General features: G+C 37.8%; 1 protein-coding gene across 3 annotated transcripts in view; it reads left to right on the top strand.

Annotated features, from left to right (window-relative positions):
• LONRF3 (LON peptidase N-terminal domain and ring finger 3) overlaps positions 1-21,266 on the top strand; it is a 28,094-nt gene extending 6,828 nt beyond the window's left edge. Inside the window, exons 2-13 of one of the 3 annotated variants that reach the window (XM_085319748.1) lie at positions 1,399-1,517; positions 2,199-2,321; positions 4,818-4,973; positions 5,936-6,179; positions 6,897-6,987; positions 10,203-10,317; positions 10,758-10,879; positions 11,898-12,056; positions 13,170-13,332; positions 14,159-14,308; positions 15,024-15,184; positions 19,194-21,266. In XM_085319748.1, the coding sequence (XP_085175874.1) occupies positions 1,399-1,517; positions 2,199-2,321; positions 4,818-4,973; positions 5,936-6,179; positions 6,897-6,987; positions 10,203-10,317; positions 10,758-10,879; positions 11,898-12,056; positions 13,170-13,332; positions 14,159-14,308; positions 15,024-15,182 (1,601 nt within the window). In that variant the 3' untranslated portion in view covers positions 15,183-15,184; positions 19,194-21,266. Of the gene's footprint in view, positions 1-1,398; positions 1,518-2,198; positions 2,322-4,817; positions 4,974-5,935; positions 6,180-6,896; positions 6,988-10,202; positions 10,318-10,757; positions 10,880-11,897; positions 12,057-13,169; positions 13,333-14,158; positions 14,309-15,023; positions 17,411-17,672 lie in introns of those variants that run through there. The other 2 variants (XM_085319747.1, XM_085319749.1) reach the window with 2 other exon arrangements.
• Positions 21,267-27,308: the final 6,042 nt, after the last annotated feature.

The raw sequence follows: 27,308 nt of genomic DNA, 5'->3' as shown, positions 1-27,308 counted from the left end.
GCTGCTGGGGCGCGCCGACTCGCTCGCCCGCGGCGGGAGGCTGCACGACGCCTTCCAGCTCTACCAGCTGGCGTCCCGCCACCGGCAGCTGCGGGCCGAGCAGCTGGGCAGGCTGGTGGAGTGCCTGGCGCAGAGCATCCGGATCAAAGAGGGGCTGCCCGCCCCCGGCGGCGGCGGCGGCGGCGCGGCCAGCCTGCTGCAGCCCCGCGAGTGGGACGTCTTCAGGTGCCGCAAGTGCCAGGGCTTCCTCTTCGAGCCCGTCTCGCTGCCGTGCGGACACACCTTCTGCAAAAAGTGCCTGGAGAGGGAGCGGGCGGCCGAGGCCCGCTGCGTCCTGTGCAGGCAGGAGGGCGGCTCGGCGGCCGGGCAGCTCCTGCGGGTCAACGTCATCCTCAGCAACCTGCTGGCCAAGTGGTTCCCCGGGCAAGTGAAGGCGTCGCGGCTCAGGCACGAAGGGAACCTCTTGTACAAGGAGAAGAAGCTACAGGCTGCCCTGCAGAAGTACAACGAGGCGGTCAGCTTAGGTAACGGGCTCCGCGGGGGCGCCGGCGCCGGGGGGGCTCCGCGGCGCGGAGCGAAACTGGGTCAGGAGAGCAGCGCGTTGCATAAGCCCGTGGCCGGCGGCGGGGCCTGGGCGCCCTGCCCCCCTCCCGGGGCGGTTGTGTAAGCGCCGAGGGAACAGGGCGGCGGCGCCCGGCGCGTCCCGCGCGGCTCCCCCGCCGTGGCGGGCCGGAGAGGGGCGAGGGCGGCGGAGGAGGCGCCGCGCCGCGCCCCGGCGGGCCCCGCGGAGGCGGCGCCGCTGCGGCGGGTCGCGCCGCGAAAACTTCGGCCGCGTCGGTCCTAGCCTAGTTCGAGAACAGGCAGCCGCTGTTGCGTGCGGTCAAGGGAAAGCAAAGGCAAACTGGTGAGGGCTTCACGTGAGCGATGGGCATGTGCCATCAAACGCGAGAATCCGCCCGTGGTGGCGCGGCGCGGCGCGGGTCGCGGAGATCATCCTGCCTCCGCTGCTGGAGCACTGCGTAATTCTGAAACTTCTGCCTGCACTGCGAGAGCATCGCTCTTGCCACCGTAAATGTTCCCTGTACGTTTCCACGAACCATCTGATCCTCTGTCCGGGCTGGTAATTTATTGTACGAATGTCTCAGCATTTATTTATGCAATGTTCCCTGCAGTTATATAATACGTAGCTGACATTTTGTCTGGAGTAGCCCAAAGAGGTTGCCGTGTTTGATTTAGTACGTAGTTATTTAAAGAATGGATATTTTGGGTTGGATTGTTTTTTATATAACTTCGGAGGAGCAGCATGCTTTTTTTCAAAAAAAAATGTAGGGAATAAAGCTTATGTAACTATTCTTTAAACAATTCTAATTAGTCAGGTTTTTTTTCTGTTTACTGCAGCTCCAAATGACCACTTACTATACAGCAACCGGTCCCAGATCAACTCTACTTTGAAAGCTTGTGAAGATGCATTGCATGATGCAGAAACAGCATGCAGACTCCAGCCATACTGGTTGAAAGTAAGTTCTGACTTCAGTTGTAGTTTGTTTTAAAACCTTTTTGCTGCACCAGTTACAAAGCCGTTAGGTTGTTCGAGGAGTTGTGAATTTGAGAGCTGCTTTAAGTCTTGTAACTTCTTTGACTCCTGTGACTTAGACACTCAACTATGATATTCTTCTGTTTTCTGGTGTGAGGGAAGAGAGTGGTAAGCAATGCAGGCCCTTCCTGGAGGATAAGTTACTGAACGCTATTTGTCTTTGACGTGGAGGAGTCTCAAGCTCATGATCTGTCCTTAAAAACTGAGTGCTGTGCTTATATTTTTCTTTAAGCTATAATATATAAAACAAACATTTTTATAATCACTAGTTTAGGAGATTAATAGGGAAAGTAGATTTTTTCCAAGACAGATTATAGGATTCCTCAAGGTCCAAATGTGTCAGTGATCTGGGAGAGCTGTACTTACTGGAGTTAGGGAATATCTTGTTCCCGCCTGTAAAAGTCTGTGTATTCGAAGAATTTTCAGGACTATTGTGGTTAAAAATCCAGCCGCTGTTGGTATCAAGGTATAGGAGACTATTGTAACGAATTTTGTCTGCCTTTCTCTTTTCTGGAAAGAGCTTCTGTGATTTCATTTCGTTTTAATTGAATATCCTCACAGCAAAAGGAGCAAAAGCTGCAACTGTGGATATATTTTGTTTCAGGGTCACTTAAGGAAAGGACAAGCATTAGCTAATCTGGGAAAAATAGAAGAAGCTTTAAGAGAGTTTCTGTTCTGCCTTGCTCTAGATACTGGGAACAAGATGGCCAAATCTGAGGCTCAAAAGGTGAGTTCTGAAACTGTCCAGACCTCCTTAATCATCTTCAGTGATCTGTCATAGAGAAGGATAAGAATTCTCTGCCTTTTGTTTTTCTCTAATCTCTTGCCTCGTGCTCACTCCCTTTCCTGCGTCTCGTGTGCTCTCTCTCTTTCTTTCGCTGCTCTCTCTCCCTTCACAGGCACACTCACTCACTCTTTGCCTTTGCTCGCTCACTCTCGTCTCTTGCACGCACTCTTTATCTTGTCTCACGCTCTCTTGCTCTTTTGCTCATCTCGCGCACACGCTTGCTTTTTCTCCTCACTCTTTATCTCTCTCTTTCTCTTGTCTCTCTTGTCTGTCTCTCTTCAGTAGATACTGCAAAGGGCTGGCTGGGGAGATAAATATAGAGCATTGTTGAAATTTTGATTTTATCCATTGCCATATTTGAAATTGATTGAGATGGCAAGAAAACATTAAGCAGACACTGTGGAAACAGTTACTCATGTAATCATGAGCATCAGCAAAATCGAAATAAAACGGAGTTGCTGATAATCGCCACCCACGGACTATTATGATTGCCTATAATCAAACTTCTAATCTGTTTCCTAGCTTGGCAACATATTAGCAATTACTGAGCACAAAAGAGGGGGAGTTGCTATTTAATGTTTTATCAGGCCATTGACTGGTAGAAAGCAACACGCAGCACCCTTCCAGCTCCACTTGGGAGCAGCAGCTCTCTGCCTGCAGCCCTTATGCATTGCTCCGAGTTTCAGCACATGAAGGGACCAGGAAGAGGATCACTCAGCGAAGGAAGAGATCTGTTTTTAAACAGTTTCAAAGGCTGCTAATAATTAATGTTAAATAAGCAACATAACAGATCTGCAGTAAACCTGCAGCCTAAGTCACAGTTTGTGAAATCTTTCACCTTTCCCTTTAAAGAGGATTGGTGAAAACCATTAGTTCTGTTTTGTACACCTCTTAAGAGTTAATTACGGCTTCCTTTCCTGGCATGAATTGGCGTTTTCACCTTTGACCATTTTTTGTTCTTGTTGCCAAATGACTTAGCATCACAGCGAGAATAGGTTATGAGAATAAGAATGTAGTAGTTATTATTCTTTACCTTCATTTTATTGAGTTTTTTTTTTTTTATGGTAGTGAATTCATGCTTTCGTCTGTGGTTGGTGGGATGGGAAGCGTCAGGCCCTGACATGAAAGGCTTTTTAAAAGCACAGTAGAATTCTTGCAGTAAAGCTCTGTTCACACAGGTAACTGAGAAAGTATGGCCTACATGGCTGTATTGCAATCAGACTTTTATCGTATTTTGTATGTGGTTGAGATTTCCATTTCCTGTGTGATTTTCTGTCATTGTTCTTTTGTTTGGGTTTTTGGTTGGGTGGGGTTTTTTATGCATGTTCCATACAGTCTTTCACTGTCATTGTATCGTGATTTGTTCTCATAGTCATGCTGGGAGACTTCCTATGTGCTAGAGCAAGAAAAGCAAGAACAAACAGATATGTTTCTAAATTCAGACTCTAAAGAGCCTTATACAAGACAGCTTATTTCTGAGCCATGGGGTTCTGAGGAAAACTATGCTTCTTGCAACTAAAAGAATTGCATACAAGCCTATCAAATACAGAGTTCATCCATGATGTAGTATTTCATTGGGTCTTTTCCAAGCCTGTTTGCATAACAATGACAGACTATTTTTTATCAAATTCTTCAGGTGCAGCTATGACGTTCTGTTTGTATTCGCTGTCCGTCCACCTTAGTTTTGACAGAGTATGGTCTTGTGGAATCCTTTTGCCTTTAAGAAGAAATCTTAGCTATCATGTGGCTTTCTCATGCATCAGCAGGATCACCCCAGTAATATGCTGAAATTAGTTTTTAAACTATATGAATTTTCCATTCAGCATTTTTTTTTTCCCTTGACTAATCATCTGATGAGTTGTACTGTAGTACAAGTGGCTATAAGTTGCTAGTTGATACTGATGTGCTTATTTTCTGATAGCAAGTGAAGACTATCATTTTTTTCCTACTGCCTCCTTTTTTTTTTTTTTTTTTTTTTTGTCACATAGGTGAATTAAAATAGTTACAACTTACAGTGTCAGAGACATTTACTTGATTGAACTTGGATTAAACCTGTGAGATGAGTGCTTTCTGTACTAATTAACTCCACTGAAAGTTTCTGATACACAGCAAAAACGTATTTGAGAAAGATGTTAATAATTCTTGTTGAGCTCTAAACTCTAAAACAAGAGGACAAAGGCCTCTTGTGCCACCTACCATAAAGAATGGTTAATAACATACTGGCACGCTGAACTCCAAAAACGTCTCTTCTGTTCGTTAAAGCCTATATTGCATCAATTTCTGTATTTCTTTCTGCTTTCACCCTAGAATAAAAGGCTCTTTAAATGGTTCTAAAAAATCGAGGATGCTTCTTTCAGCTGTTCCTTTACTTGCTTTTTTTGCTGAGAGGATACAAGGAGAGAACTAAGCAGTGAAGTATTCTGTTTTATATCACAGCTTCTCCTTAGTTTATTTTCACTCATCCCGGGAAACGCTCAGGAACACTTACCTGATATCCTGCAGCTGTTGTCACATCACTCTAGATTAAAGGGGAATCTTTTAAACTCAGTGGGATCTGGAGGCACCAGCCATAATCTACAGAGGTTGCTCAAGGTAAAGAAATTTGATATGCATTTTTTTAATTTTGCTATGTGTTTCATGTTCACATTGGGAAGTCTTCTCTGCTTTTCATCTCTGAGAGATTGGATGATGCATTTCCTCAGATTTTTCTCTGAGTTTCAGCATATATATAAAATATGACTTACTGGATTCTCTTTAACTGACTCTTCCCTTTGTTTAACGGAAGCCTTATGCTGTTGTTCTTAATTTTTTATCAGAATTGAGAATGTACTATACCTGTAACTGTCTTTAGCTCTTAAAAGTAATGGGTAGTAAAGAGCCTCTAGGGCCTAGTGAAGCAAGTCAATTTGAGGGACAGTTCTCTCATCTCTCTACATACTAGGCATCACCACAGCTCCTGATCACAGTCTACAGTATGTAATTTCATGTTCATCTGGGGAGCTGATGTGACAAGTTGATAGGTAATGATGTTTTATGAAATGGCTGTTAATAGGTTGTAACCAGAGTGGGATAGTAAATGATCATTTTATCCTTTGCGAAAGAAATCAGTCTTGCTGAAGAAAGCTCTGTGCACTTTCTGTGCATTTATGCTGTTTTGTTAGAATAAAACTCATGTTGCTTTGATTGTTTTGATACGATGGTTGCTACAATCATTGTGATACAAACAATATATATTTTCCATAGGCTAAGTGATAAAAATGTGTCATGCTGAGATTTAGTCAAATTTCTGCATGAATCGAGTTTCATGACCAACCCATGAAGCCATATATAAAGGCTGAAAATATTCAGTGAAGTGTGTGTTAGGGGGGGTTACTTTGAAAAGAATTTCAATTAAAATCAGACCCTGATGCAGCAACTCTTGAACTGCTGTGTCTTGGCCTACAAAGTCCTTCCTGAAGAATCTATAATATTAAGACTTATTAAAGGGTTTGTTTTTTTTAATTTTCTTTACAAAGCTGTTTGATGTTTTTAATGTTGATCCTCTCTTTACACAGATAAATGTGGAACAGAAAAAGGGTTTTCCTGTTCAAGAGGAACAAAATGTAACTACTTCTGGCAGCTTGAGGAAATCTGTACAAATAACAGAGAGTAAAAGGGACTGCTCAGAGGGGGAGAACAAACTCACCTCCATATCAGAGTCTGCCTTTCTCATTTCTGAGAAGTGCAACCTTCTGAAAAGGAAGTGCTGCTCTGAGGAGGTGAGAAGTGCTGAGGTGCCCTGCAAGCTCATGAAGAAAGGTATGTTTAATTAAGCACAGGATGAGATCCACAACATGCAATCATTGGAATTTTTTCTTGCTTAGAGGAAGAGGCTTCAAATTAGACTTTGGTATTCATATCTAATCTAGTCAGGGCATGATGGGGAACTTGGGATGCTGCACTTTCCTCGTAAAATTAATTGTTAGCCTAAAAAAGGGCTAAGAAAGTTGAGTCAAGTACGTGTTTGTCAGAAGATCTCTGAATCTTATAGGAAAGATGAATGCCATGCATGCTTTTGGCATTTTTCACATTAAGGTAAATATATATATTATGCTTTAAAGCATGAATTCTATTTGCTCATGATATGTGAGATCCGGCCGTGTTCTTAAGCTGTGGGATGCATTTACAGTGGCATGACAGAAGAATTTGTACCGTTGTAGATTTTCAACACTAAAAGATACTTGGATATTAATTGGTAATGCAAGGCTGAATTCAGCCTTCTGTTAGTAGGCATAATGTCACAAAAAATTAAGGGAAGGTATGCTAATTTGTGCCAAAGCTGAATTTGATGCTTTGCATAGAAATTGCTCTAATGATGCCAGTGGTTCAATAACCTGCAGGTAAATACAATACATGTTTAAATATCAGGTATTGCTTGTGGATACACAGGAAAAAATTGTCTTTGAAATTCTGCATTGTCTATGTAATTGTGTCCAATCATATATTGTAATATATATTTTTTAACATTATTGATAGATACAGCTGATATCAAGGGAAGTAGTGCTGGGTACCATATTCCATTTGAATTTGTGGATCCATCAGATTTGGATTGCTCCCTGTGTATGAGGTATTCATTATTCTGTCACGCGTGTGTTTAGTTCTTAAGTTTTCTCTGTTGTATGATCTAGAGATTTCCTAGCTTGCTTTTACTTATTTTTCCTCTGACTTGAAATCTGCTTTTATTGCAATGATTATTCTATTAACACGTTTCTCGTTCTTTGGTTCTGAACACTGTTGATGAATAGGAACTGTTTGATCTGGTGAAGACTAGTGATTGTTTGGGAAAAGACAGATAAGGTCATGTGAGGGTTAAGTGCATTAGTGAACATGTCTGAAAGATTTCCCCTCACCAGATACATGTGCCCACTCACAGACTCACATAGTGCACAAGTCCACAGTTTGTCCTTTGGAATTAGTAGAGCCATATATGACATTATATAATGCATAAAATAGCAAAGGGAGCACGTTCTATGAATATTCTAAGTTTGCATGTAAAATATTATGTTGCTGCTATTGTAGTAGGAGGATCCTGCAAGCATAGAACATGTTTTTTTTCTCTAGCACTTAAATGTGATGTACTGAATTCCTGCTTTAGTTTACTAAGGCCACTGTAACGCTTGTTTCGTGATCTCCTCTTTTAGTTAAATAACAGATTTATTCTCAAGGACAGCAATGACTTAATACAAACAGAACTGTTAACTCCATCTATTTCACTACTTGTTTTGTAAAAACATTTTCAACTTTGGGAAATATACATGAGGATTTTTGTTACTAACTTTTAGAAAGAAATATCTGGAAGATGTTTTTCACAGCACTCCTCTACACCTACACTGAGTTTTGTTTTGGCGGTTGTCTTAATTACCCAAACGTATAAACAAAGTATGTTGGCATTAGTCTTGCACTGTATTTTAGATTCTTAAATAGCATATGGCTTCTTCGTGGAATTTATTTTTAAAAGGCCTGAAAAAATGTGGATTTTCTTTTGTTGTACGGTTTAAATGCTGTTGGAGAAAATTTATTTCAAGCAAACTGAAATCTTTGGGAGAACAACTGCTGTGTTGTTCAACTTACTTCTGCTTGGAATGAATCAGGTCTGCCCCCTCTCCCTCTGTCCGCCTACAGCTGAAACATGCTCCAAAAGTTTACACAGCTGTCAAAACACTTGATATTGCTAGGAGCAAAACTTTCCTCTAACACAAAGCCACACAATTGGTCTTAGCTGGTTTTAATGAGTCTGCGTGTTTATGACCATTGTGGCCAAAAAGCATTTTTCAGATGTTTTTAATAAAATTAACTCTATTTCCTTATCCTCTATGTTAAATCAGAAACAGCTAGACTACAATACATTCTTAAAGGAATTAGCTTAGGATTTCTGGTTCTCTGAGAGCACAGGGGATGCCAGCACTGATTCTACATTTGTAGTCACAAATACAGCCCTTACATTCAGAGGTGCATAACTTTGTAACTTCATTACAACAATGAAGGTCTGCACTAAGAGAAGCTGTTGCAAGACCTTTTCTCACTGTTACTGTAAATTGATCACAATTATTTCCTGCCATGTTTTGAAGAAGTATGTTACAGATTTGGATCCTGAGATACCTTGGACTAATTACCTAGTAACCTACTGACCTGTTAGCTATTAACTGCAGGAGCTGTTATTAACCTGTTTGTCAGATGGAGTGGCAAAGTATTATTGATCTGCGCTCACTCCAGCAGCAAGCAGAAAATAGAAACTAGTGGTAAAACAGTATATTGGTGAGAAATGAGAGAGCATTACTCAGTAGGAGTGAACATTTGTTTTCTATCATCAGAATCGCTTAAAATGCTGTCGCAGGAAATCTTTCTACATAGTGTTTCTTTCTCCAAGTCATGAGGCTCAGTCCAGGCCCTGTTAGAGTCTCTGGGAAAAGCTGTCTGCTTCAATGACAGCTAGGCCAGGATCATGCAGTCTAACAGGAATTTCTCATCTTTATTATAACATTTCAGACCAAGTAAGCCACTGCTAAATAATTACATATGCAACCAAATGCTTACTTACTGAAAGATATTTTAGAATTTGGTATTTTACATAGTTCAAAGGAATAAGTATTGTTTGTGCTGTGAAGTTTCTTTTCACTAAACAATTAACAAAAAAGGGTTTTCAATTATACAGTCAGGTTGCAATGAGATAGATGTGGCATTTGATATTTCTTCATCTGTTCCCTTGCTTAACTGCCAGTATTTATAGTAATTAATGACATTTAATAAATTGGCTATAGCAATTTTGTAAAGAGCCAATTATGTTCTTAAACATATTCATATTGCTGAAGATATTAATAAATGATTTACGTATTTATAATTTCCACATGTATAATAGCAACTTAGTTTATTACTTTGATAAACCATAATGTTTTTAAGAAAACTTTTTAATTCACTTAAACTAATATTTGAGACCTTAAAATGCTTAGATAACATGTTGTAAAAAAAAATTGTTTCTAGTTTTTAATGTTTTATTACAAAGAAAAGCCTTCATGATTTTTGCATTTCTTGAAAGTACTAATTGGTGAGGCAACATCTCTTTGCAGCATCATATAATCAAAATAATGAAAACAAAAATCCCTACATGAAAATAAGTGTCACAGAGGTACTTAGATTAGCTCCTGAGATACTTTGAAGACGTGGCCTCCTGTATTTAAATATTTTTCTAGATGAAACATGGACCTAACATCATTAGTCTTCTAGAAAAGCAGTCATTTTAAGTTTTTTTTAAAAAAAAAAAAAAAAAAAAAACTGTGTTCCAGATAAACTGCATTCCAAGTCTAGGTTAGAGTTAGTAGTAACACACTTTATTGCAGTAACTTTTATCTGTGCTATTACTGCAAATAACTGTTTTGTGCTTAGCTCTGCATATACAAGTAATCATATTGATTTGCCCAAGTGTTCTTGTGTGAGTATTGCTCAGATTCATTAGAGAAACTCAGAACGTTCAACTTCTGCTACTATTTATTGCTCACATAGGCTAGGATTTCATTTTTCTCTGCCTAAAGTTAGTGACACAATTCCCCATCACATTCACTGAAATCAGAATTCTTGGGGGTGCCTTCCATATTTAGGTGGCAATAGCAAAGTCTGTAAGCTGAATAGATGCAAAAATTGAAGAAATGAAAAGCAAGAAACAACTTTTTCACTGAAGTGCAGGGTCAGTAGTTAAATTAGTGAATGAATACAGCTGGTAACAGCTTTTTTTTTTTTACTTTGGTACACGATATTGTTGTCTTTTTGTTTTTGGATTTTCCAATCCAGGCTCTTCTATGAACCTGTCACTACACCTTGTGGGCATACGTTCTGTCTCAAATGCCTTGAGAGATGCCTGGATCACAACCCAAAATGCCCCCTGTGCAAAGAAGGTCTCTCAGAGGTAATGATGCATGGATTTAGTCCGCATGAAGTAGAGGGTGCCTTCAGATGAAGTAGCACCTTCAGAAACCTGGTATTTCCAGACTCAAATGTTATGTAACAAAAATAAATACAAAATAAATATTACAATACAACTTCTAGGATGTCCTGGGGACTAACAAAGTGTGGATAATCTTCTCTGTTCAAACTTTAAGACCTTGTTTATATGTGGAAAATCTGGAAAGGGAAGATAAATCACCTAGGGATTGGCAAACACAATGCCTGTAATTTAGTGAATGGTTCAATAAACAATTCTTGAGTGGTAGTGCAAACTTAGAGGATCATTTGTATGTGCAGTAGACATAACAAAATAAAGTTAGCAGATGATTACCTTGTGCATAGGCATGGTACTTTGAAATGCTAGATATTATCTAATAACTGCTTTTCCTTTTTCTCCTGCAGTGCTTGGCTATGAGGAAGTACTGTAAAACGGTACTAATGGAGGAGCTGATAGCTAAATATCTTCCAGAGGAACTCACTGAAAGAAGAAGGATTTATGAAGAGGAAATAGCAGAGCTTTCAAAGTATGTAATCGATTTATTTCAAAACTAGTCTCTAATAGCACAGCTGTTAGCTAACGAATAGCTCCTGCTGCTGTGGAACATGAATGAAGGTGCTGACAAAGGAGCTTCTTGCTCTGTATCACATGATTCAAAGAGGGCAAGGTCCAGGTGAAATTATACTTTGAGCAGCATAACTAAACACTATGCTAAACAATAAGCAGAAACAGAAGAAATTTAGGACAGTTGCACAAGGTATAAATAAAGTTGTTGCTTTCTGTGGCCCTTGATGTGGCCCTCAAAGTGAGACAATGGGTAGAAGCAGAGTCCCACGGCTGGGGGTTAGAAATTATTGTATAGGGAAGAAAAGGGATTAAGGAAAGTAAAATAAACTGAAAATAGTAATGGAAACGCATTAACACTTTTACTAGCAAAACCAAAAAGCATACCTAAAAATCATTCTGTTAATAACCATGGAATGTCAATTTCCATTATATCTAGCCAGATACCAATTTAAGACGAAAAATAATTTTAGTTTTTACTTAAGACTAAATTAAGGTTAAAGATGTTGTAACTTCAATTTAAAGATATTGTGATTTCAAAGAATCATAGAATTGGTAAGGTTGGAAGGGACCTCTGGAGATCATCTAAGTCCAACCTCCCTGCTCAGCAGGGTCACCTAGAGCATGTTAGACAGGGTTGCATCCAGGCAGGCCTTGATCTCCAGAGGAGACTCCACCACCTCTCTGGGCAGCCTGTTCCAGTGCTCCGTCACTCGCACAGTGAAGAAATTCCTCCTCATGTTCAGGCGGAACTTCCTGTGCTTCAGTTTTTGCCCATTGCCTCTTGTCCTGTCACATGGGACAACTGAAAAGAGTTTGTCCCTGTCCCCTTGACACCCTCCCTTCAGGCTCTTACAGACATTGATGAGATTTCCCCCCCCCCCTCAGTCTTCTCAGAATATGTTACTGCATAAAATGTAGGTATTTTATCTCTCTCCAATATTCTGGTAAAATGTCATCTCTGGTGACCTTTCTTACAGCCTAAATAAGAATGTTCCTATATTTGTCTGCACAATGGCTTATCCTACAGTCCCCTGCCCTTTGCACATCTTTGAGCCATGTTATCGACTGATGATTCGACGGTGCATGGAGACTGGCACCAAACAATTTGGGATGTGCATCAGCGACCCTGTCAAGGGGTGAGTGAGCAGCACACTTGGACCATGTGATTTACTCCACTTAGTCTGGAGCAGCTCTTTGGAGGAAGGTGCAGAAATGTCCTTGGTTCTAGACATTTATGTGATAATCCTCCAATTGAGAAAGTTTCTTTCGAATGATGACAGTTAATGACATTGAGAAGATCAAAGTTTGCTTGTTGAGCACTTGGATCCTGTCTAATATCACTTCTCCCGTACTGAAACGTGCAACTAGAGCTAGTATGTATTATATGAAGTTGAGCTGCAGACTTTTTACAATACATGAAAAGGAAGCATATTTTCTATTACTCTGAAATCTGTTTAATGCTTTGGCACAAGCAGTCAAATTGAAATGGCAATAAGGCATAGGGTGGCTTTGTTTATTTTTTTTAATTATGAAAAGAATAACCAAGCTATTGGAAAGATTTAGGTCCTTACAGTGTTCTGAGTATAGTGGAGGGTGGAGAGCTACAGCAGAATCCTTTTAAGGACAAACTGAGCATTTACATTGAGCCATTTAGTCTTACACACTCGGATCTTATGTGTCCATCTCTGAAGTGAGCAGGGTTGGGGGGCAGGGGGTTGTGTTTGTTGAGGGGGATGGAGGTGGGGAATAGGGATAGGGAAGGGGGAATGGTGTATACCTATAAGCTATCAACAGTAAGTATGGTGTATACTTTGTGTACAAAAATAAAAATAGTAACAAAAAACTGCTGAAGTTCTGAGGAAAGCTTACCTTATAGATTTAATTTAATTCTAATACTCTGAACTGCACTCATTCTTTTGCATTCACAAAATGACTGAATGTTTCTAGATATATAAAAACAATAGGGAAAGTATACTTTTAGCCACATAAAACTTTCAATTTCTTCACAAATTCCCTGTATTTCAAAACACATAGTTAATGTTAATCAGATCAGACAGCCTGAATCTTCCTGATTGATAGTTTTGAAAACTATTGTTAATAACGTGAACTATAGCAGGTCAGTACTATGAGCAATATAAATGGAAATGAGCTAACTCTGGTAAATACCTTTGTGGTAGGGACACCTGTGTATGGCAGTCCTGTGGAGAGACTAAGACTTGTTTACTTACTTTTGTTCTGATTTAAAATAGGTTTGCAGATTATGGCTGCATTCTGGAGATCAGAAATGTTGAATTCTTTGCTGATGGTCGCTCTGTTGTGGATAGCATTGGCAAGAGGAGATTTAAGGTGATACAGCATAGCCAGCGTGATGGCTATAATACAGCAGATATTGAGTATATCGAGGATCAAAAGGTGAGTTTAGAAATACTTCATATAAAGTGTTAAATTTGGAAATCTAAATCTTGTTCTCAGTGAGTTTCTTTTTTGATGAACAGTTGTTTCTAGTAAAGCAAACAGTGTGGTATTTACTAAATGTTTGTGGTTAAAGATGGGAAAATAGTAGTTACCACATGCATACAGATACATAGCATTTTCTGAAGAGTGCTTTCCTGGAGGGTTTTAATAGAACACAAAACAAAGTGAATCTAGGATGAGATTTTACTACTGTTTTAGATGGAATGTTTTTTTGCAGTTTATAAGATGACAAAAAAAAAGAAAAAGCCTCCGTTCTTATGGAAGCCAATTGGAAAGCTTCCATTTAGATAATTGGGAGTAGCTTTATGCTCAGTACAGTTTTTATATGATTTATATTATTATTTTTTTTTATAATCAAAGCAAAAATCATTCTGGGTGATGTAACTTTTGCTACGCAATGGGAAAACAAAATGTCTATTCTAAGGAGTCAGTCAGTTTTAAAAAAATTTGCACAAAGCTTTTGGTCTATGTAAATGTGATATCTATGTAGAGGTGATTTCATTTAGCAATCTGGAAATCTTTATTCTGCAAATAGTTGTCTTTAGTTTAGAATAGAGCAGAAGAAGAAGGTGAAGGAGTTGGTAGATGGGTTTGTTTTAGGAGAAAATTTACTATGAAAAAATTACTTTTCAGGACTTATCATGGAACTCTCTCAATCTTTCTCTTCTCCCCTCCTACCAAAAGAAACCTCAAAAATTAATTTGGTGCTTTCTCCAATGTGCTGAACTAACAGTGACCTTCCTTCTTTCTCTACTCATTTCAGGTGCAAGGACAAGACTATGCTGCATTACTTGTTCTCCATGATTCTGTCTATGATCAGGCATACATGTGGTTTAACTCACTCAAGCAAGCGCTCAAAAGTCGAATTCTCAGTCATTTTGGTCCAATGCCAGCTAAGGATCCTGACCCACAGGTATCCTGAATCAATGGTTTATGTAACTTATTTTTTAGATGGAAATCACAGAACGAGCAATAAAGTAGGAAGCATGCTCTTTTGATGATGAAAACAGGAATCTTCATAATTTATCCTGCCTAAGCTTATCATCTGCATTATGTTGCCAGGCACCCATGGTAGTGTTGTTCTGAAAAGAAAGTTCATATTTAATATTGATAAATTACTGAGAATACATGAAGTATCGATCCCCGGAGATTTATATGCTTTCTTGCCTATTCTGTCTCCAGCTGAATGAATAAGAGAAAATAGAGGACAAGAATTGTGATACATTTGTTCAAAGACTGCAGATGGCAGGGTTCTTAAACTAACAATATAATGACATAAGTTAAATATGCAGAAACGGTGTATGAAGTGAAGGAGAGGCAGACTCCCAAATATTGGGTCAGTAGTAACATAAGAGTAAAAAAAAAAAAATCCAAAAGACCTAACCTATAAACTGTTACTAGAAATAGAATTATATCTCCCTGCCCCCCACCTTTGAGATCCTATTTTTAGGAAAGATGCAGCTTGGCTGTAATTTTTGTTTCAGGCCAACCTGTAAATTACAAGCCATTAGTTTGGCAGTTAGATGGCAACTTAGCAAGCAGGTTATCAAAATTCTGTCTAAGTTCTTCAAAAACAAGACCTTACTATCTAAAGATAACCTAATGTCTGCTTTTCTCCCTCGCTGTAGGCTAACCCTAATGGGCCAGCCTGGTGCTGGTGGGTCCTAGCTGTCCTTCCACTTGAGAACAGAGCTCAGCTCCCTTTCCTTGCCATGAAATCCCTCAAAGACCGCTTGAATGGCATCAGACGTGTCCTTACATTCATGACTCGTACAAGATCACGGTGATGGTGAGGAGAGCTGTGAAGTCTCCCACAGTACTTGACTGTAGAGTGTCCCTTGTAACTTCACCTAACTGCAATAATGTCTTACAAATTTGAGTGTCAGGATGTTTCAAGCCTGAAATTCAAAGGAAAAAAGTTATAAAGAGCAAAGGATGTTTATGGATGCTTCAGTAGTTTCCTTTTGGAACTCTCTCTGAGATGGTTATTCAATCACTGCACTGCTAAATTAATAACAAATGTGATAGGAAAAAAAAAGTGATCTTGTTTGCCATAAACCTTTTAAAAAGCTTAAGAGGTTTTTTTTAATTTATTTTTATTTTATTTTTTGTAGTGGATAAAGGAAATTGTGCAGTTTAATGTGAAGCAGAAATAATAATGTTAATGCATTATTTCAGTGAACTGCAAAATCTTTTATTCCAAATGGTTCAGGTTTTATATAGCATTGTGTAAAATAATGTTCACAACTTCCATTTGATAATTTATTTTTGCACTATGATTTTTTGTTTGTTTCCAAATGTATATTATTTATGTGTACATTCTCTAAAGGAAAATGAGTTGCTATATTTATTTATAGTGTTATTACCCTGTATTTATGACTGGGGAGAAAACAATATTAGCAGTGCACAAGCAGCTGCTGTGATCATTTTTCAGTGTATTTGTGTTCAAATACTTTGAATGTTTTCTTACTTATCCCCAGTTCTATTGCAGTCTAAGAGAGATTTTTTTTTTCCCTGAAACAGCCTGCCATGAAGTTGTCAATATACACAGATTGTCTGAGATGATTCAAGCATAGTTAGAGCTTGATCATTAACAACTTGGTCTCTGATATCACAAAACAGTCAAGCAAGTGCTTGATTTTAAGCATGAGCTTTTAAGTGCTTTGCTAAATTCAAGTATTGTCTTCAGTGGGAACTGGCCAGAGTGGTGACTGAAGGATCCCTTCCTTAATACTCCACAAAACAAGAATAACTTGCAGTTAAATTGATATCTGAACCCTTTCTCACAAGAAAGGGTAAAAGCTACAACAGCTGCTAAGAAAGAACCAATATTATATGAAAAGTGGCTCTTCCTAAAAGAAAAGTTTTGGTATCATTTCATTGTGGGGTATTACATTACATTACGTTATCATTACATTGTGGGGTATCGATATAAACATAGATTGTTTATATCAAGCCTTGTTGCTGTTAAGATTTTTTTTTTTGATTGTTTACTGGGATTTGTTTTAGGGGAGGGGGCAGGGGGGTTGATTTGAACTGTAGGACTCAGAGGGTAGTTTGTGCCACATGAGAAGGAATATGTTTTAATAAATATGCTATTTATTTCATCCCAATCTCCAGGTTTCTGTTAGCTTCAAATCTCTACCCAGCTACTGCATTTTTCCTTAGCAGAGATAGGGTAGTGCTGCTAATAACAACTAACACCCAAGGGAAACAAGTAGATTTTAGGGCGATCACTTCTAGCTATAAGGCAGGTAAAAACAGGACAGAGAGGAGAATAGCAGTATCTTGGTTTTGGTTTTAAAGCAATAGTTCACTTCTTTACTGCTTTCATTGCTTTCTGTCTGCCACTTTATGGGATTGATCTTGCCTCTGCTAGGATGAATTTGACTTTCACTGATTTCAGTACAGCCAAATTGGGCCTTTTATTCTAACCTACTGTTTCCCTTTTCAGTGGAAAAACAAATAAGTTGAATTGAAAATATTTTGGAATACTACAAGTTTATTACTTTTATCCAGGATAGCACTGTGTGCCATTCCATGCCTTTATGGAAGAAATGCAGTAGAACTTAATGTGTTTTCTGTATGGTTTTTGTACCATTATCGAAGCATTAGAAATAACTGATTAGTTAAGAATAATTTCTGCACCATTAAGATTCCATAAAACTGTTTCCCCTCTTGTTAAATTCTATAGGACTTTTCTATAAGGGTACAAAGAAACTAATGGAACTGAAACACGTTTCAACATTGTGAAGGAATATGTATCCTGTATCTGCATTTAGCTACTCTAGAAATGCTACAACTCTTTTCCAAACTGCTAGATTGCTTCACTCTTTTCTGTAAATGGTACTTTACATGCTTCTCTGTGAACAATGTATAGAAATACGTACACATTCTGAACAATAACAAGTGTGGTGGCTGAGACCTGCTATTGGCATTTGTCTTCATAAGTCAATATTTAAGTGATTTTTATTTGTTTGGAAGTTTGGAATTATTAAATACAATTCTTCTTAAACCATTATGTATTAATGCATAATGTCAGGGGCCCATATTGCTCCCATAGAAATAAGCTGGCGTTTTTTCTTTATATCAGTGAGAAAAGGACTTTAAATATCTCTTATTTGTAGACTTCCTCACTGACCTTGTTCTTTTTCCTGCATGCTACATCTCCTACGTACTTATATTCTGCCTATTTTGTTGATTTAGAAATTGCCATGGGAAGAATCCTTGACTTTTAAATGACTATTGTTGTTTTTTTTTTTTTTTTTTTTAATTAGCCAGGGGTAAAGCTGCCAGACTTTCTTAAGCAGAAATTTGTGTGCATGCACTATGGTCATGCATACCCAGTGCATCTGTTGCAACCTGGAAACACTGGACCTGTTGCACATAATGCATACAGTTGATTTGCATGTGCACAATAAATCCAACATACTGAGAAAGTTAATCTGTATATGTACAGCAGCATTCTATCTGGGACTGCTCTGTGGCCGCACATCCTAGATCAATGTATAAAGTGCAAAATGCATCCAGGGTGGGGGAAGAAATGGGGGGAAAAAAAATGCTGGAACACACAAACCTGTTCAGGAAAAGCTGGATGAATAGCTTTAGCCTTTGGTGAGTTAAGATGATAATTCAGTATTAAGATTTAAAAACAAAAAAAATCTTCCAATTATGCCACAGCACTCTTGATTTTTGAATTGTATTAATTGGTACAATTATGTAAATACAGCATTTATTAGAAGCATGAATAAACAGCTGAATAGATTTAAATACCTTCACTTTAATTAGAGATACGGCATTGATCAGATAAGAGGATCATTGAGGGGATATTCTATTTATGCTTTTCACAGTATTCTAGATACCTATTTGTCCCCCTAACAAGTCTTGCTGATATTGTTGAAAAAAATCATGACTCAATCTTGCATTTCCTGTGTGGCCAGAAGTATTGATTAGTCTTTGTTAGGGCATAAGCAATACATAATTTTTGCTAGCCCTCCATCAAGGTTAATTTCTGTTGACCCTAGATCCTGAGTTTTAGGATTATTAAAATCAATGGATTTTTTTTGATTCCATGAAAATGTGATCAGTCCCTCTTAAAAGAAGGAAAACAGAAAAAGCCATTGCCCTGTGAGGCAGAGGGGAAAGGCAAGAAAAGGCTCAAACTATAATTAAATAATCAGTCTCCAGAAGAATATTGTGTGTAAAGCCACCTAAATCTCTCCTGGAGGCTTCTTGAAAGCTTTAGATTTCCATTTTTGAGATAGTTTTGTTCATTTGTAAAACCCCCTTCACTCTTCTGTAAGTAAGTGAAGTATTTAATCCAAATACATTAAAATAAGTAACAAAGGCTGGCTATGTCACCTTTCCAAATATCTGTATATATGTGTGTCATTTCTGATTAAAAACATTCTCTCAGACGAGTATTACGTTCTCTGAAAAACTTACTTACTTATCATTCTCATGCGTAGAGCAACTTCTGACAGTCATGGTAACTTTCCTTTGTTTTATATGCTATTTTGTCTAGCAATAGCTTAAAGGAAAATATTTCCATGAAAATAGCTTTCATCTCAGTTGGCACAACTTGGTTGAAAATAAACCTGAGGTAGGAGTGGATTTATGGGGGAGGGGGGCAGCAATCAAACCTGAGAGTGATCTCAGACACAGTTGTAGAAAGTTGTTTAGTAGTGTTAGTGAAATGATAGAATGGTCTGGATCTAATTGACATTCTGGTGTTAGTTGAAACTAAGTTCTTACTACTTTATTTTTAATTTCAAGTGCTTCTATCTTCTCTTCTTTAGCTTGTAGCAATAAGAAATACCATCTGCCATACTGAATGGCTGACCTATTGCTGGGCCTATGCTTCTGTCCTGTATGACTGACTGCTCACTAACAGAACACCTGAACCACTGACTTCTTAATCCAAAGGTTATTATAATCTCTGGAGGAAAAAAGGAAAAAAAAAAAGAACAAACAAACAACCTTAGATTTGGATTTAGCATTTAGATTTATGCTGTACAGTAAACTGTAGAGAGAGAAAACTTTATGGAAAATCAAGTTTTGAGGTTTAGATGGTGATTTAATGATTTCCTGCTTGGTGCTGGCATTTTACTAGTGTTCAAGATAATGACAGACAGGAGTTGTATTTCAATGCAATGTTTAGGAATGGAGAACATACATACAAACTCCTACTTTAAAAAAAAGCGTAAAGTAATTACAATTTACATGTAAACCCTGATGAAACTGTATGTGCTTAGGATAGTGCTCCCCAAAGTGCTTTAGTCTGCGGGTCCTACATCAGATGAGCTCAAGTCCTCATTAGTTTTCACTTAACGTACCAGCTTCACAACCTAACTTGTATCCAGTGCAGCACAAAGTTTAAGATCTAGTGATTTGGGGTCTCTTCCAAAGCACAGTAAATCACTACAAAAAGTCACTATTTTGAAACAGATTGCTAAATAAATACTGTCTGGGAACAAGAAACTAATCTGCTTAGTCAGGATTAAAATGATAGATAATAAAAAAATGAACTATTACTATCATATGAAGTGCTTACTATTGTCAGAGTTTCATAAGGTCTAAATTAACCCTCACATAGAAGTGCCTGTATTGTTATTGGTTGCCATTCTTAAGCTTTTTCAGAAAGTAAGTCATAGCCATATATTTTATATATACATATGCACCTTTAAGTCTTTACATTAAATTTGCAGAACAAAGGTTTACAGAGCAGAAGTGTAGCAAAAACAATGCAATAGCTTCTATATTTTAATGGTAACAGAAGGGAGAAGTACAAAACTGAGGAGGAAAAGACTATTGTGTAAAGATGTCTTAATATGACACCATATAATCATCCAATTTAATTCCATGAAGTGATGTGGTTGCAAGAGTGCCAGAAATATATCAAGCCATTTCAAATGAAAACAGTTCTTTGTGGGCTTGTGTATTCCATTTGTTTGTAAAACATCTTTTTTGTGCACTGTAATGAACTTGAAATGAAACAAGTTATACTCGTATCACTGAACAGAGTACTGTTCAGCTACCTCTACGTAAGATTGAAGTACTTTATTTTTTTTCCAAATTTGTTCGTTGTCATATACAATATATTTTTTAAAAATCATAGTCCAAAGAAACTGTATGTGTTTGTAGATGTACTTAAAATTCTGTTGTACTGACAAAGTCTGTGTGGAGAGTTGTGTTTGCTAATTAAAGTTTTTGTGTTCTTTACTCTTTGGCTCTCAACAAAATTACAAAGATGAATATAATTAAAAAGGCAATTACAATTTCAATACTAAAACAGGACAAGAAAGCACTGGAAAAGTTATCTTTTCAGATGCATCCTTCAGCAGTTTCTTTTGTCTACTGTCTTCAGGAATGCTCTTCCTGCTGCTCTCAAACTCTGATACTGCAGTTAGATAGGAATTTACCCTCAACAAGGAGTATTGTTATATCAACTACTTATTTCTGCAAGTTTTCATAACACAGTGGTTGGGGTTTCATAATCACTGGAATCAATCACAAAATACGCAAGCCACTTAAAACTTTGCTTTAGTAGGCACAGTGGTGTTAACTGAGAGAGATCTTCCTTGTCTATTATGTTTTACTATAATTCTCTGAACTTTCCATCATGATCATCTTTACAAGCGTGCGTTTCACCAGGTAATAACCAAGTTGCTATTCTCACTCTTGTCAGAGAACTCACGCTGGATTAAAAGTGAGCTGCTACTTTAGGTATTTTAGATAAAGCACCAAGAACAGATCCTAGACTGAACAATCACACCACAAAACTTGAGGTGAGGGAACAAATACATAGAAAGCAAATTGCCTAAACTTCACAGTTTGTAAAGGACCCTGAATGTTTTTTTTTTTTCTTCCTTGTCATTAAAGGAAGAATAATGGGAACTGAAGGGGGCCTGGCTTACAGCACTGTAAGCACTTCTGCAGGCTTCAGTACCTCTTGTACATTACTGTTTGTTTTACTGTGAGCTACTTCAGTTTGTGACTTAAAGTAATAACCAGGGTACCTTTTCATTCAAAGTCTGGGCAAGATTGAGTCATAGCTGCGTTTAAGCTTCATTTGTGAACAGAGGAAAGGTCTGTTTTTTAGCAAGGACAGAAAAAAAAAAAAAAAAAAAAAAAAGGAAAATTTTGCTTAAATCCTGACCTTTATAGACAAGGGAGAAAATAGCAGTTTAATCTTACACTTAGCATTACAAGAGGAATGACTACTAGAAGACCTGGAAGAGTTGCCAAAGTTTTTAAAAGTTAAGTATATACAGGCTGCTCTTGTTGTTTAAGTGTATAAGATAAAAGAAGGATGCAAGGAAGTCCCAAGCACTTACAGTATTGGAGTTTAGCTTGCTGGTCTCTTAGGTAGATTTGTTCAGGCCCTGTGTTTGTTTAATTAGCAGGGCACAGGCTAAGACTGTATATGGTAGGCCAACAACTAGTTATGTCAGACTATTATTTTCTATAAGTGTATTTGATTATTCATTGAGGACATGTTTTGACTGAAGTGTTTTTCCTTCAAAATAGTCAAAACTATTTACTTGGGAACGCATTGATTTAAATCATTTCCTTCAATTCTTGATTTTAGTTTTGAAACCATTAAGCTGGATTAAAAAAAAAAAAAAAAAAAAGTATTCAAGTCCCAAAACTGCAGTCATCAACCTGGTTTATCAAATCTCTGCTATGCCAGTCATGGCTTGCCTATGCTTCACTCTGTACTAATCACAACTACTCACAGTATAAGGTATACTATCCATCACCCCCCAGCCACATGCACACATAGGAAGAATATAAACTTCATTAATGAACTACTGTAAGGCTGTGGTTTTCAGGGAGGGGCAGGGAGGCAACTGTTTTTAAAGGATTTCTAATTTTCAAATTGAGCAAGTTTTTAATCAGCAGTCACTTGTACCAAGTCCTCCAGAAACGATGCAACAGAAGAACTAATTGTGATTTTTTTTAACTAGTAAGCCCTAATGTCATCAGGCCTTCTTTATCAGAAAAAAGAAATGTTTTTATCTAAACAAGTTGTATATTATATCAAAAAAGTAAAATACAGAGGCAACCCAAAAACTGGGGCACTGACATGAAGAACAAGAATTGCTGTGAAGATTAGCTCTGAGCTGCCACATACTGAATAGCTTACATCTTACACTAGGAGGGCTCTTAACGTTGTTAAAACAGAAAATATACTGCCTGAAAGAATCTATATAATGAAAGCCTGAGTGCGCTGTCAATACCAGTTTGATGCTAGCATAACCTCTTTTGTTTAAGTAGATCTGCTCTTGATTTATAATGCCATAAATGAAAGAAAAATTATTAAATAACTTTTATAAGTGACTTATGCTGTATTATGTGATTGAAAAGAAAACTAAGCACATGGCTTTTTGTGTTTCTATGAGCTACAGAAAGATTTTGTAAAAGTAATACTAGTAATAAAGTTTTCTGTATGTGGCTTATATTAGAATTTCAGTCTCATCCACACAGGTTTTATCATGAGTAGAAAACATAGTAATAAATGACATGATAATGTAAAGGATTTTAGCAGTTCTGCAGACAGTCTAGAAAATATGACTTCTGAGCATCACAATTTAGACCGTAGGTTAGTTCAACAAAGCAATTGTTATTCCTTAGATGACTCAGTGACTTGTACTGTGACTATTAGTACTGAATGTACCATCCGAAATTCATTTTGAAAGATTACTGAAGCATTAGTGATTTAAAAGCAGTTTCCACACGTATTTTTATCAATGACAAGCCCAGACTCTAGCAAGGCTGAAGAACATACACAAGGATCTTCAACATAGCTGAATTCATTTTCTTTTAAGTTTTTTTTACACTGTTTTTCACTTCTTAGTGAATGATGACTACATAATATCTAGGAAATCGGGGTCAGTAGGGTAAACGTTTCCATAGCAATTTGGCAGACACACCTTTCATAACCCATAAAGTCACTACTGGAAAGGCACAACTGGGTCACAGAAGTGCATGGTGGGATGCATCGCAGTTATGCAAGGAGGGTAACTAAAGGTTAGAGAGGGAGCACTAGAATAATGAGCTTTTTGCCAGAAAGAGTGGAACAGAAAAACACAGTCTTTTTAAACACTGGCTTCTGAACAGCAGCCGTCTAACGTGTCTTGTTAGGAGTCATCAAACCGAAATAGAACCGGATGCGTCAGAACTTTGAAGAATGGCAATTCAACATCCCAAAAGAAGAGATTCACTTGTATTCCAGAAGCAAATTCTACTGATTATCTGATTCTGATAGAAGATACTAGAGCCATTTGATGTGTTCTGCTTAGCTTATTCTTTTGGCCTGCTGCAACTAGCTTTATTACTCATCTTTCCCCTTCATCCAGCAACATCTTCAACTTAAGGAATTCCACAATTTACTTCTATTTTATTTGCACCGTTTTTGTCATCCTAAACTCTTCTATTCCCCTGATAACTTATAGCTCATTTGTCTGCTTCTCCCCCCACACACTTTCTTTCCTGCTATTTACTTTTTTTTTTTTTTGGACTACTTCTAATAAATAAAATTAGTAAGGAATTCTGACTGGACTTCTTACAGAGGAAAGAAAAGAAAAAGGAAGTTTTGTTTCTGCACTGTAAAGATTTTCAAGGTTTGGAGAGCTAGGACATACACCAAGGGCACAGATTATCACCTTAACTAACAACCCCCCATCAAGTTTGGGGATGTTAGTGACAAAAACTGAACACTATACTGTAAAAAGACAAAACAGTGCTCTTTCAATCCCAATTGCATCTCCTGCTACAGCTGCACATCAGATAAATATATTAATCAAAATGACCTCATTTTAGGCATGAGTAGCAGTGTGTTATATAACCATGTTAAGTATGCTATTTTATTTCCCTCCCGCCAAGGAGAAATGGTGTTTGTCTTACAAGAGTTCCAAATAAGTCTGGTTATAAAATGATAGGGAAAAGAACAGGAGGGAGAAACGAAAGCAAGAGAATTAATGAGCAAAAATGACTCACTCTCCAACTGCAGAGGTGATGTTAGACTCCACTGTTAAGTATTAGTAGCGCTACAGGAAACTAATGTTGTCAGCAGCAGTCTGAGTGCTCCTAATGTGCCCAGCATTTCTCAGGATAGGAAATACAGAAGTGTTGCAAAAAATGGAAAGTATTTCTTCTCAGACTTCTCAATCAGATGACATGGGTTTAGAGCATTCCTGTTTTGTTTTTAAAGCTATTTATGAAGGCTGTCTCCATAAACAAGGAGTTTGCAGAATCCCCTGCCATCCCCAGAAGTTGTTCGCTTCGTTCATGAAAGTGGCATCAAATTATTTCTTTTCCTAGTGCTACTAGTCATGCATTAAACAAGCTCAAAAACACCCTTAAAAGTAGAATATCCCACATACACACACACAAGGCTGAGACTCATCTAGATTTATACTGCATTACAGAAAAAAGGACCAAGAGGCATACATTTTTGCCATATAAGATCACTCAGGCAGAGAACTGATAAGTGCTGAAAACGTGAAAAACAAATGGCAGGGTATGCATTTCCCATTTGCTCAATACACATACATAAAAGAAACACTGTGTAGGCTTCACTGCAGCATACCAGTGCGTCCAAAACTCAAAGGTTAGTTACATAAATGATAAGGCGTGGGCTTAAATGCTTCATTCAGCTTGTTAATTACTTGCTTTGTGGCCCTAGCCAATGTTCTGAAACAGGTTCATCCAATACTGCGTTGCTTCCTCTGCATTTTCATTTAGTGTATTAAGGTGAAGTGCTGGGAACAATTTATTGCAATGCCTAGGAAGAGTCTGTTTTTCTTCTCAAGCAATTTACAGAAGAAACTTACTCAGAGTAATTCACAGATGCTCTTTAAATGTCCTCCCTATTCTGGAAAATTTTATAATTTACATCTTAAAGCCTTGTCTTAAATAAGAGAACTGCTGGCAGCCATAAAAGTATATGCATTATCGAACACTATGTTTTCATGACTCCTTTGTATTCTTTTTAATCTACATACCTAAAGTGAGAATTATTATGAAATGAACTGCAGCATGTTAGAAAACTCTTAAATTAAAGTGCTAATAAAAGCTATGGTTTGATGGTAAATGGAAATATCTTCTGTTTGGTTAATTGAGATACCTAGTTGTTAAAAATTTTTAATACCATGGGTAAGAACAAGCCTTCATTATCGAGCAGCCTATCCTAAGGAGGCGGCAGACCACCTATCCATTTCGTGAGATGCGGAGGTAGAAACTGCAGGTTTAGAATTCCTTACCGCTGCAAAAATAAACCGTATTGTATGTGGAGCAAACTGTAGTTGTAGCAGGAAATATCTCTTGAAGGTACTTAGGAACCTCCTCTAAGATTTACTTGAAACAACATCATTTGTTTTAAAACTAAAACCCTGTAACTTGCATTATCTTCATCACTGTACTTTTGCAGACATCTTGATTTCTAACACAGACACGGTCTAAGATGCCTAATCTGAGCTTGAATATGTTTTAACAGCTACAGGGAAAAGGAAGCAAACTAAAGGAAAATATATCAGAACAGTTTTTGACTCCTGCATTTTATGATTCTGATGCATTCCCTTTAAATCTTACCATCCGTTTTCTGCATTAAGGATCTTTTTTTTCCTTCTATGATTAGGTTGCCAGTTAGAGATTTCTGAGTCACAAATGCAGATTAGCATTTGGATCTGAATTACAAGTCTCCAAAAACTGAAGTTGATTAAAACAGAAGTCTCATCCAGCCCATTATAGATAGAGAGACTAACTGCAAAATATAGATTGCAGTTTGAAACCTGGGCTGAAGCGATTTGGCCTTTATGCTGTGCTGTGTGAAAGGTGATGAGATACATGTCATCTACGTGTCACCTTCTGTTTCAGCAGACTGACTCCCCACTGAAATCACTATGGATTTCTACTCAAAAATTGATAGTGCAATACGGCCACATGTCTCTATTCTTACACACCTGGCCCTGTTCAGTTATAGTCCCTCTTTCATATTTCCTTTCTTCAGATTACTCAAAACACTGGAACATTCTTAACTGCATTTAAACTATCAAAGACAATTTCTAAATGAGAACATGTATAAAAGCACCTTTTCTATTAGCTAGTGAGACCTGACCACGCTACTTAGCTGATTTCACCATACAGATCACTTTCATCTTCAGGCTAAACATTGTTTCTTCAAATTGAAGATGAAAGCTGCAATTAAATATAGGCCACAGATGTTCAGGATACAGAGGACAAAAATACAGGTTTCATAACTCGATAGTTATGCAACCAGTTGCTTTTTCACATATTAAAACGAACATGTAATTTTATGCTCTTATTTACCCTTAATCTACACACAAATAAATCTATGCATGTCCTTAAAATGATAAGACTTTTTTTTTAAAAAAAAATGCTTCTGATCTATTTTAGTCACTGATATTTTTCTCCCTCAAGATGTTCATCATTGTTTTCTAATTTAACTTTAGAACCCCAAATACTCAGACCTCTGATTCTCTGTTAAATTACTAAAGCACCTAAATAACCGAGGATCTGAACCTTAATTTCATAGCAAATCTGGGAAAGGCAAGACTATTTTAAAATAAGGTCACTACATATAGGTGTTACCTTACCTCCTGCATCTCGTGTGTCTACCCTGATAGTCAGAGCCCTCTCTGGGAGTGGCTGCGTTACCCCCCGCAGCAGTGAAACTCTCAACTAATGCAGCACAGTCACACCTGCAAGAGAAAAATTTTCATAGCAGTTGGACCTAGGCAATGAAATTTAACCCCTCAGTAGATATAAAAATTATCTAAGACTAAGCACATCTGGCATTTACATAAAAATCCTTTTCTTCAGCTTAGCTCTCCTTTCGTAAATCACACACATTAGTTCTCTCGCACAAAACCACAGCAGCAAACCAAGCA

The sequence above is a fragment of the Rhea americana genome, unplaced genomic scaffold (genome assembly GCF_003343005.1).
Source record: "Rhea americana isolate MKP2758 unplaced genomic scaffold, rheAme1 scaffold_6, whole genome shotgun sequence".
NCBI classification, from domain to species: Eukaryota; Metazoa; Chordata; class Aves; order Rheiformes; family Rheidae; genus Rhea; species Rhea americana.
The sequence above is the reverse complement of the archived record's forward strand: the minus strand, read 5'-3'. Positions and strand labels throughout refer to the sequence as shown.